We start from the raw sequence: 12,356 nt of genomic DNA, 5'->3' as shown, positions 1-12,356 counted from the left end.
TGTCCACTCACAGCTTTCTACTGGTTTCATGGAGAGAAAAACCGAAGGGATTTATACGTTCTGTGTCGAATGCTAATGCTAAACGATGTGCGGATTAGCCGGCTAGGCGCTAGCTTTGTGGTGCAATATTGATTTCCAGTTCATATAACGGCGATTTTTGGCCAGAAATTCGTCCTTTTATGCCACATTTTCTAGATGCTTATATTAGTAGTCTATAGTTGTGTTTGGAGTGTGTAAGAAGTGACTTATATGATAGTTGCCCATACGTTGCTGTTTAATCCGGTAAAAAAAATGTACAAATCCACAATATTGGCGAACAATAAGTCCATTTTCCGAACAATTTTTTCAGGGGGGCTGAGCCCGATAGCCCCCGAATTCGGGGGCGTCGTGCTTAAGGCACCAACGTTGTTATACACCTCTTTTCAGCAACCTGAGTCGCATGGACGGCGCAGAGAAAAGGTATGCGCTGATGTTTATAGTCCCAGAGACGTCAGGCTGTGTCACAGGGACGCCCTGGGGTTCCTTTGCCCTCGTCCAGTGAGACACCAGTAAACTGATTTTGAACCAAATCTCACACATAGGTGCGGATTTAACGCCTGTTGGGGGATGGCATGTTTTAAACCAGTCCAGGCATTTGAAATGACATGTAGGCCCCATGTCTTTGTTTCAACCACATGGTGAAGTCCCAACACCAGCAACTAAGATACAGGTACAGATAGATAAACACTGTGAATAAGTTAAATAATCTCTCAGGCTGAATGAATAGGCTGGAATTCCAGGATAATGATCCCAATGTACTGTGAACTGAAAAAAACATGTGTAAAGTAGATTTTGAAAAGGGTCCATCTACGACTCCACCAGATTAGCTAATATCAAGAACCCGATACTGGATGGTAATTTGTGTAATGCTGCGTTCACACCAAATGCGTCGCGAATTATTCGCGTGAGTAGATTACATACAAAGTCTATGCACAGACGTGATGAGACTGGCGTGGCGCGAATTTGCGATGGCACGGCGCGATGGACGCAAATTCGCGTCAAATGCCAAATCGCCCAACGCGCGAGTTGAAATTTTTCAACTTCTGCGAAATATTCGCGTTACGCCCCAGTGCGATAGCCTATCAGCGTTGAGTTGCTCCCCCTGTCATCAGCGACGTCCTGCCGTTGTTGAATCAGGAAATAAATACTGTAGCCGTCTGTGTTCACCCAGAGCTCTACGATACCTCATATCAATAGAGACCGGACCAAACTATGTGTATAAATGTGTGTGTGTAAACCATATGGTACAAACAATGAATAGACGCTGCCGTATTTACGTCTAGATGACGTTATTCTGACTGTTGGTGGAGCTGCTACAATGTTAGCATAGCCTAGCACCGATCCATCCCTGCTCCATTGAGAAGACAAGTAGCCTACAAATCGGCATCATTACGTAGTTATTTCGGAGTCCCTTTTTGTCGGTTTATTGCCGTTAAATCGCAGCCAAATCAGTTTATTTTGTGTTCATACAGCTGTAGTAAACAGCGACATCGACGTGTGGCTTGCACAATGTGGCTTGCGGCAATGTGGCTTGCGGCAGTTTGGCTTGCACAGTGAATACACCTTGATAAAATCCATGGAGCTCCTCTGGACAATATTATGACCCAGACATGACGACGTTTAGTTTCCCGGGATATCTGTGACTTCCACAACACGTACTAAGCAGAAATAGAGGGGGTTTTTTTCATGGTTAATGGTGGACAGTTGAACAGCTTTCAGGGCGATAAGCCCCGCCCCCTCTCCGGCGCGTCCAGTGTGATTCACGCGAATGAACACTTGGTCCCCGGCGTTTTGACCGGCGGCGCGATGGACGCAAATATGTGGCGCGATGAATTCGCGACGCGTTTGGTGTGAAGGCAGCATAAGAGATGATGTTGCACTGACCAGTGAGGGCGAATGCAAAAATGATCTCTACTTGAATCATATCTAAAATTAACATCTTAACCTTTACATTACAAGTCAGGTTACATTCAGGATCAAGATCAATAATGTGTGATACCTAATTAAGAAAACAATCAGAATAACTCAGAAAACCGTTTTTGAGTATGAAAGCTGATGCTGACAGCAGCATGGCAGGCAGCGCTTGGAAATAAAAGAAAGTGAATTTGGCTGATGTATCCCTGTGGGTTTAATCCAGCGTGGCGTACAGAGCGTGGCGCAGCCTACAAGGATTATGTGTGCTGGACTTGGCCCACTCTCTCCTCCTCTTTGCCCTACTTTCCATTGAATCATGCAGAGAAAGGCAGAACAAGAGCTCTCTATATATATATACTGCAGGAATGCAAGGACAGATGGAGCCAGTGGGAAGGGGAGGAGCCATTATTGGACAGAAAAAGAGAGAGTGAGCTCTGCTGTCTACGATGTGGTAAAGCATCACACCCAAGTTTTACTGAAATATGAATTCTAGCCCTAAATCCCAATCATGAAGCATCAGTGCTTCTTGAACACGATGTCATTTGTGTGGCAAGTCAGTCGTTCCTTCGTGTCATTTTAATTTCCAGCAGCATCATCCAGTCAGTTGTGATCTAACTGTAGAGACTCAGGAGCTGAATGACGAATGTCTAGTCACGAAAGGAGGGCAACATCTACTAATGCACCCCCGCCCTCGCCAGCCCATTCTGTCCCCATTTCCCTGCTCCAATCAATGCCAGCCCCATTTTGTGGGACAGTCTAGCCTATATGCTGACCACCCACACAGAATCACCAACAGTACTTAAAAGGTGTCATGTTGTTTTTATTATCTTATAATCGGAAGTTTCACAAAGATAACAGCCACTGCCCCACTGTGAATGCTAAAGGAAGCCCTGTTTCCACCTTTCTCACTGCAAACATCTGTAGCAGATACATTTAAGGTTAGCATGCACATACAGACCAGTTAACGCCACATGAGGAACACTGCTCCACTGTAATGGCACCATTATCTTATCAGACAGCCTATGTAACTGGGTGTGCTGTCAGAGCCTCCTCCTAGCTGCATCTTTGTATTCTCAACAAATGGGGATACACACAGTAAGTGACAGAAGTAGTTATGTGAAGAGTGAGGAGAGAGTTACTTTCTCACCTCTGCACACCTGGCAGCGTGAAGTCTCTGTTTTTACAAAGTTACAAGTATTCTGAATGCTGCCAGAAAGGATGTTTCAGATGTCTCTTGTGAGTCATTCAATGTTCTGGAATACTAAATCACATGAGTTTTGTTCAGTATGCAAATGTTTAATCTTATGTGTAAGGCTGCATCTAACCATTATTTTTTCTATGGATTAACTTGTGAACTGAAGAAGCTGGAATCAAAGAATTCTTGGCCATTTAAAGGATTAATTAATTATAAAATAGTTGCCAATTAATTATCACTCACAATAATTCGAATAATGGCAACTGGCATTTGGTTTCGACACACCTTTAGTCCACCAATAATCCACTGTTAGTGTGAATGTTTTGGTCCTCTGAAGACACATGAAACTGAAAGCAGCGTGTCTGAGGGCGTTCAGTGAATTCCTTCTGCTCTGTTTGTAGGCTAATAGCTCCTTTAATGCCTATGCATGAGTCTATACGCATTGAAGTGGGCAACTTGTGTGTGTGAGTTTTTGCAGTTGTGTGTAAAAGGAGTGACAAGGCAGACAATAAAAGCCTTAGAACAAAACCACTGCCATTTCAAAGTGTTTTCATTTTTTTCTTACATTTTTTATCATATTATTGACTTGGTCTCAAATTGTTACGTTGCTGAATTGCTTTTGTCCGTTCTGTTGTTCGAGGTCCGCACTTATTTCTGTCACTTATCTGTCACTTTAAACTGCTTTTACCTGTATGAAAGATGCTATAGAATTCAATGATTGAACAGTTTGTTGTAATTTGGGAACATAGAGGCAGTGATGATCTGTGAGCTGTGATTTGCAGCTACGAACATTCTGTGATCATCGCTTACTTCCACCAAACACAACAGAAGGAAGAGGCTTTACTCAGCAGCAGACTCTCAGGATGCAGTGAATAATTGAAGATGTGTTGGATAGCAGCACGCTTTCACCTGACATGGTTTCTACTCCGTAGAGGGAGGGGGCGGGGGGGTGGCACAGGGATTAGGACCTCGCTCAGAGGCTTATGAATGTAGTGACAGAGAGAGCAGATGTTTCAAGGCAGACAGAGGAGCTGTCAGGATGTTGTGATCTTTAGCTAAAATTAGCACTGTGTGCAAAATGTGATTTTATTGTAGTATATCTTCATCTTAAAATCATGTTAAGAAGCATTCTCTACTGGCAGAAATCAACAATGGGTTTGTGGAACATGTGCTCTTAATTTCCCATTAAGATAACCAGACTGGGTTTAACTGCTGTAAGTGGCTAGCAGTGGCAGACCATGTAGTTTATACCTGAGCCTTCAGTGCTGTCCTATTACAGTTGAACCACCTGCTAATAACCTCATCACGCCAGTATGTCGGGATGCTTCGTCATTACCGGACAATGCATATAGTCAGAATCAATGTAATTAACACAATGACAAGAACAAACTCACAAGAACCAGTCGCATATATTCATATGACAACAAAGCAGGTAGAATAACATAAAACCCAAATACCATGATTCAACAGGCCATTCAAATAGTATTCGTATCAGAGGGAACAATATTAACCATATCATAAAAATGACACGTTAGAAAAATGAACATTAGTAACGCTACTGCAGATGTAAAAACACAAAAGCAGTTCTCTAAACAAACCTGCAGTTCACTTAAAGACAAAGTCCATCCTCCTTTCTTTGATTACAAAGAGTTAAATGCCACGGTTGTACAGTAACGTTACATCCGTGCGGTTCACTTCCAGTAAGAAGTTCTTCTGGATTCATGGATGCCAGTGAAGACAGTCGAGCCTCCCCAGTTGTATTTCTTGAATACGTTTTAATGCGCTTGAGGGCTGAAAATGTCCACTCGACAGAGGCAGCAGATATTGGGATTGTCACCACCCAACATGCCAAAACGCTAAAAATGTAATGTGACGTAAAAACTTCTTGCATATCTTTAAACTTTAACTCTTACTACTACAAAGTTCTGCTAGCTAGTTTCACAACAGTCATGCTAGCCCACTGACCAATCAAGACGCACATTAATGCTGACGTACTTGTAGGCCAGCTAGCAGGCTCTGGCACGTCAAAGAATATGCCCAACATGTCAAACTAAAGATCTGATTGGTTGAACAATATGACAATCAACACTATTGTCCCCATTCACTTAAACTGCACATGGATGCACTTGTGACTCTGCAGGCCTGGGCCTCTGTTCTTACCTAGAGACACAGAGGTGAAATCTGATTGGATAAAAGCTCTACTTAAAACAAGCTGCACTGGAAGCAGAGCAACTGAGGAAGACAGGAGCTGTGCAATGAGAAAATAAGATAATGGGAAAATATTTAGATTACATGTAGTGTATTTATGAAAAATAATGAAGTAGCTGTAACTTTTTGATTCTGTTTAGACCAGCAGAGATGGCCTTGCTGGCCCTGATGGCCCACCACTGGTGGCTAGTTCTTATGAATGTGTGATTTGTTTATAAGGAAATTCAATATTTCTATTAATGAAACAAGTTAAAGGCTATATCGCAGAAAAATTACAATTATTGAAATTATAAAAATTTATATTCTGTAATAAACTTATATATAAGTTTCTAACCCTGATCTTTTAATTTTTGTCCCCTGCAGAAGTACTAATGGATTCAACGACGGCAACAGCAGAACTGGGCTGGACCATCCACCCATCACAGGGGGTGAGTGGAACAAACCAAGACTCCAGGAACACTGTAAAACTTACTGCCAATATACAAACGTTGTGTTACAATGTGACGGGAGCAGTGATGACTTAATATGAACATCTTTTGATCGACACCTGGAAACTCCTACACCGACCTCTTTTGGTTGAAATACCTCCGGTGAAGGGAGAATGATTGAATCAGTATCTCACTCTGGATGAACCAACTTGTATTGATGCTCTGATATCCAGTTTAGAGAGACCACTGTCTCACTGTTTACACATGTTGACCAAAGAGTTTAAAAAAATTAATACTACAAGGTAAATTACACTGATGGAAGAAGTAGTCAGATCTTGAACTAAGTAAAAGTACCAGTACAACCATGTAGTAAAAGTTCTGTATTCAAAATCCTAGTACAACAGTAGAGAAGTATTCTCAGCTTCATAGTTAAAGTAAAGCAGTAAAAGTACACAAGTATTATCATCTTCATGTAGTTAAAATATCAGCAGTTAAAATACACAAGTATTACTGGCTTCATAAAGTACCAGCAGTAAAAGTACACAAGTATCAACCATGCTCACCTCCACATACATGCTTTAGGTCCTTAGGTATTGCTCTGCTGTGTTCTGAGCAGATCAGATGGCATGCAGCAGATAATAGAACACTCATTACAAAAGACTTGAGAGTTGACTTGATCTTCCAAAAAGATGACTTGGGAGCATCTCTGTCTGTCAGTCAAGTTAAATTCAACCATATTATTTTCCTAACCCCCATTAAGTAGTGTTGCCTATACCTGATTTCCTGTAAAGACAGATTTTTGTTTTAAAAAGACACCAGGCATGTAACGAGTGGTAACTGACGTTCCGTCCCTGACACTTCCAAAACTGATGCTTGAAGGGTACGTAGAACATTATAGTTTAAAGCTTTGTATGACCGAGAGGGATAATGTGTTGCCCAGCTCACACTGAGCAAGAGACAGATACTCATGGACAGCTCATCATTCTATCAGGCATATACACAGATAAACTCCCATGGGCAGTTTAGGGCTGTTAATCCACCTGCTGTACTCGATGTTTCTTCTGATACTGAGTATCTAATACTGTGTATCTATGGCAAAAATGAAATAAAGTTTTCATATCTATGTTTTCATTCGTAAATAATCGCCTGACCCTAGGAGTCATTGTGTTTATGTTAGCTTAGAATGAGTCCTTTATGGAAAACAAGAAACACTGGCTCTAGAGAGAGCTTTTTACGCTTTTACATAACCTGAAAGCCAACGTAGTTCTCCGACACAGTTGGAAAGGGGGCCTTGTGAGTTGAGGGCTATTCAGTTGGTTGAAATCTGCAACCTCACCACTAGATGCCAAAGTGTGTAAATCCTACACACTTGACCTTTAAAACTGTCTTTTTTTCCAAATTGCAACCTCTTGTCGGTCACACAAATATTGAATATGAGATGCAAGATGGAATAAGAGTGACGTTGTTATGGCGCTGACAAAACTCTTATGGTGTGTTCAGACAAAATGTGAAGCAAATCTTAGCCCTGTTTTAGTCATGCATTCATTCATGTTTGTGCAGTCTGTGTGTATTTGTACCAAACAGCCAACTGTTTAGCTGTAAGCTCGCTAGCGATGGAAGCAGCCATCATGTGTGTGAGTGTGTCTGTTTGTGTGTGTGTTTGTAAGGCTTAGCCCCTTGTCAGAACTCAACAAAAACTACAGGGGTCTCATTTAAAACCGTTGCGTACGCACAGAAAGAGTCTGAAAGAGGCGTATGCCACTCCCCACGCAAACGTTGTGATCTATAAAAACAAACTTGACGGGAGAATGTGCGCACCACGAACATTTTAGAGACACGGGGAAATTAGCGACGGAGATGGTGAGGTGGTGAATTGAAGCCGGATTGTAGAAGATAAATGTGAGGCATCATTATACATATACTGACACATTTAATTTCACTACATATCACACAGTTACTTTACACTTATAGATCGTCTTTACCATAAGCATTCAAACCAACAGTGTTATTTGTGCTAATGAGCCATAAATATTCCATGAGCACCTTTCACTTGTAAAAGATAAACGACAACTTGAATCACAAATGAAATTCTGTTCAATATTCATCAGCGCTGTCTCGCCTTCACATTCCCCGTCTACGGAACGCAGTGCCGGACTGTTGTTAATTAAGAATGAAATAGTTGTAGAAATGCAAGATGACCTCAAATAGCATTAAATCATTCCAGAACAGAGTGGCAGCACTTTTCAATAATATACATTTATAGTATAATAATATACATATCGTATTTGTGTCTAAAACCCGCTGCAGGGAACACGACTCTGCTGGCATGCTCACAGCACGCATTGGAGGTTCCGGCAAACACAAACTCAGCTGTGTGTGCCTTCTCCAGTCACCTCACATAGCACATATTAACTACCTGCAAATACTGTATGGATTGTGTGAATTAGCAAAGTGTGGAAATAAAGCCAGTAACAGCTCTCGTATAATCAATCCGTATCTTCTTTATCAGTCTTATTCATAATGCCATAAGAAAACAAAAGTAAATAAATAAATAAACTGTGTTTACCCATCAAACTTCCTTTTCTTAGATGATATACTGATTGTCGCGATCAGTCTAATTGCTGTAAAACATAAAAATACTAGAGACTTGTGTGATGTGTTATGCTGCACGATAGATACTCCGGCACTGTTGGGACTGCGTCAGTGGAAGAATTGGGAATGAACGAGTGTTCTTTGCTGTGATTCACCGTAAAGTCCCTCTGATCAGCAGCTCATGTTTATGCATCAACATTCATAAGGTGCTTTGCTGCTTTAGAACAGCTGTTACTGTCAAAGCAGTTGTAGTTTTTATACATTTGTTGTGTGTCGCTGAATATTTTGTTTCTTGTCTGTCTTCTAGTGGGAAGAAGTTAGCGGGTATGATGAAAACATGAACACCATCCGAACATACCAGGTGTGTAATGTCTTCGATAGCAGCCAGAACAACTGGGTAGGCACCAAATACATCCGCCGCCGTGGTGCTCAGCGCATCCATGTCCAGATGAAGTTCTCAGTGCGCGACTGCAGTTCCATACCCAATGTCCCTGGTTCCTGCAAGGAGACCTTCAACCTGTATTACTATGAGTCTGACTCGGACATGGCCACTAAATTATCCCCACCCTGGATGGAAAACCCCTGGGTGAAAGTGGACACTATAGCAGCTGATGAGAGCTTCTCTCAGGTTGATCTCGGTGGCCGCATCATGAAGATCAACAGTGAAGTCCGGAGTTTTGGACCTGTTTCGTGCAATGGCTTCTACCTCGCTTTCCAGGATTATGGCGCCTGCATGTCACTCATTGCCGTTCGAGTCTTCTACAGGAAATGTCCCCGTGTGATTCAGAATGGCGCAATCTTCCCTGAGACTCTGTCTGGAGCGGAGAGCACCTCTCTGGTGGCAGCCAGAGGGGTGTGTGTTCCCAATGGGGAGGAGGTGGATGTACCTATCAAGCTGTACTGCAACGGGGATGGGGAGTGGATGGTGCCCATTGGGCGCTGCATGTGCAAAGCCGGCTACGAGGCGGTAGAGAATGGTACAGTCTGCAGAGGTAAGGAGTCCGCCTACTATATGACACCTCTGTTTTGTTTTCTTGATTTCTTGTTGCAGCAGATTTGTGCCTTCTTGGGTATGGTGCTTACCTTCTTGTGTCAGGAGCAGAACATTTTATTCAGTCAGCTGAAAATGTAGTCATAACCACAGTTCAGCCGTTTTAGCCACGCCAGCAGCATAGCTGTAGGAATGAAAATATAGACAGGTCAGTCGGTCCACCACTGTGGTCCACAATAAAATGCATCTCAGGAAATATTGGATATGGCAGTAAAAGGATGTACATTTGTGGTCCACTCCGCATGATTCCAAACGGCTTTGCCTGACCTTTAATCTCATAGTGCCATCAGCAGGTCAATGTTTTCATTTATCCAGTGAAATATTTCACTCAAGCCAAGTTGATGGTGACAAATCGGGATCACCAAAGTCAGTAGGAGTCATCGTCTTGGGACCATGAATGTCTGTATAAAATATCATGGCAAGGCAATCCATCCAATAGTAGTGAGATCTTTGAGGCAAGACTAAAATGACAGCAACTCTGTAGCTGGTAGTTCGTAGTCTGTCGTTGAGAGTGCTTTCAGCTGCATCTTTGCCTGACAAAAAATAAACAAAACAAAAATGCCACCAAATATTTTACTCATAACTAACTATAACTAGTTAACATAGCAGTTCCACCTAAAGCCAATGCTACCAACTTATAAATGCAGCAATTCAAAACAAGATGCAAAATGTCAATACAGCTTATACAACTGCCTTCATAAAGATTCTGATAAAGCCAGTTAGAGTCATTTCAATTTAGCTTTGTATAGCCTATATGGAAATAGTTAGGTTAGTGACAACACATACTGTATATATATATATGCAAATTTGTAGGTGAGGTAATCTCGTGACATTTAGCAGACTTAATGAATGGTAACGTGTGGAACACGAACATAAATATCCTTAGGGACCCACAAACTGTTATTCTGCACTACTTGACTGAACACTTATTTAAACTGCTTATATTTATACCTTTCTATTTTTGCACTACATGTAGTTTGTGTTGTGCTGTGTTGATGCATATGTGCATATTTAAGCCAAGTACACCGTCAAATGTCTTCTCCATCAAAGTGTCTAGAGGCTGAGAAGATCAGTTCACTGCTGGAGCCTTCTGCCTGGCTGCCTCTGTCCCCTTTTAGTGTTGTTGTTTAATAGACGGGATAGTAGACTTTAGTTCCTGCTTATTGGTGGCTGACCTGGTTGTTGTTGATAGAGTCTAACCTTTCTGATTGGTTCAGAGACTAAATTTAATTCTTATTCAACATAATCCACGAAGAAATTTACTGGCGTAATATGAAAAACAATGTTTTTTCTGGTCTGGTGAAGTGGCTTTTCAAAATAAGAGTGCAGACTTAAAAAAAAAAAGAATAATAATAATTTGTGTTATATTTAATGGTCAGGCCCACTGTTATGTATGTGAACTGATGCTGAGGCCTGAGGACATCATTGACTGAACTGATGGTTTGTATTGTATCTGATGATACATGGTTCCTCTCCCTTTTCCAGAATAGCTGTTGTTGTTGTTTTTTCTGTATGTTTGTTTGTTTGTTTCATAATGTATCTCCATGAGTTTGCAGCCATCTCTGTCTCCTTATTTTTTCCTCATCTATATTTATTACCACTTCGCACCTTGAATATTGCAAAGTTGTGTTAAGTTCAGTGATGGCTTTTCTTACTCAGGAGAGTGTTCTCTCATCCCTGATTGGCTACTGCTGTCATAGGTTTATCTTTATCTACGGAGGTGTCCTCATGCTGTACAAACATAGCAGGATCAGGAGACATTCATACAGTAACCAGTAATCTGTATTAGGCTTTTGTATACAGCTTCATACACACTTTTACTTCATTGTTACAGTAAAAGTTGAATACAGTTGTGTATTTACAGATCAAAGTGTGATGACAATATACCTAAAACATGCACAACCAGATGCATTGTTGTTTAGGAATTTAAACTGTTCCCTGGGAGCAAATGAGGACAGTGAGTGGTGCATTAAAGATGAATGAATATGAAAAGACGAATAAAAAGAGCACTGTTTTCCTGAATGGAAGGCCTGCGCTATGATAAACTTTAATGAGGTCTAGACGTATCAGGCACAGGCTGTATATAAGAATAAGGACATAGTCAACATGACATCACCCATTGGTTTGTGGACTATAGTTTTGAAGTCTTGAGTTTGTATTCCGTCAAATCTTTTTTTTTTTCGCAACCACAATTGATGCGAATGCATGAAGCTAAGTACAACCGACCGCTGACTAAGGCATTTTAGGTGACCAGGGAGGTTACAATTAACTTTCATGAAGTGAAAACAACCTGTGAAAAGGTTGAGGAGCAGTGAGGATTTAGGGGGATCTATCTACAACAGGGATGGGCAATTATTTTTCCCAAATGAGAAACAGGGACTGTTGTGGAGGGCCGGACCAATAGACTGAACTCAATCCTGCTCAATATTAAGCCACCTCTTTATAAAAAGCAGTAAATTGTATGGTTTTGATAAGCTATGAGTGGTAAGAGTAAATATTATGAGTGGTGGAATGTAACTAAGTATATTTGCTTAAGTACTTTACTCAAGTACAAATTATTTACTTGAGTGTTTCCATTTTATTCAACTTTGTACTTCCATTACATTACAGTCATTTAGCAGACGCTTTTATCCAAAGCGACTTACAATAAGTGTATTCAACATAGGTATTCAAGAGAACTACTAGTCACCAGAAGTCATAAGTGCATCTCCTTTAAACAAGCATCTAAGAGCATAAACCAGAGCAGAAGTACAGTGCAGAAACAAACTAATACGGATACAATAAGTGCAACAAGCTAATATGAATACAATAAGTGCAACAAGCTAATATGAATACAACAAGTGCAACAAACTAATATGAATACAATAAGTGCAACAAACTAGTATGAATACAATAAGTGCAACAAGCTAATACGAATACAATAAGTGCA

At 41.0% G+C, this 12,356-nt stretch overlaps 1 protein-coding gene across 3 annotated transcripts in view; it reads left to right on the top strand.

Annotated features, from left to right (window-relative positions):
• Positions 1-12,356, top strand: part of LOC116399308 (ephrin type-B receptor 2-like) — a 45,805-nt gene that overhangs the window by 16,473 nt on the left and 16,976 nt on the right. For all 3 annotated transcript variants that reach the window (XM_031876378.1, XM_031876377.1, XM_031876379.1), the window contains exons 2-3: positions 5,720-5,784; positions 8,684-9,368. In XM_031876378.1, the coding sequence (XP_031732238.1) occupies positions 5,720-5,784; positions 8,684-9,368 (750 nt within the window). The remainder of the gene's footprint in view (positions 1-5,719; positions 5,785-8,683; positions 9,369-12,356) is intronic.

The sequence above is a fragment of the Anarrhichthys ocellatus genome, unplaced genomic scaffold (genome assembly GCF_004355925.1).
Source record: "Anarrhichthys ocellatus isolate YVR2014 unplaced genomic scaffold, GSC_Weel_1.0 scaffold108, whole genome shotgun sequence".
NCBI lineage: Eukaryota > Metazoa > Chordata > Actinopteri > Perciformes > Anarhichadidae > Anarrhichthys > Anarrhichthys ocellatus.
Note: the sequence above shows the minus strand (reverse complement) of the source record. Positions and strands in the feature narration are given on the sequence as shown.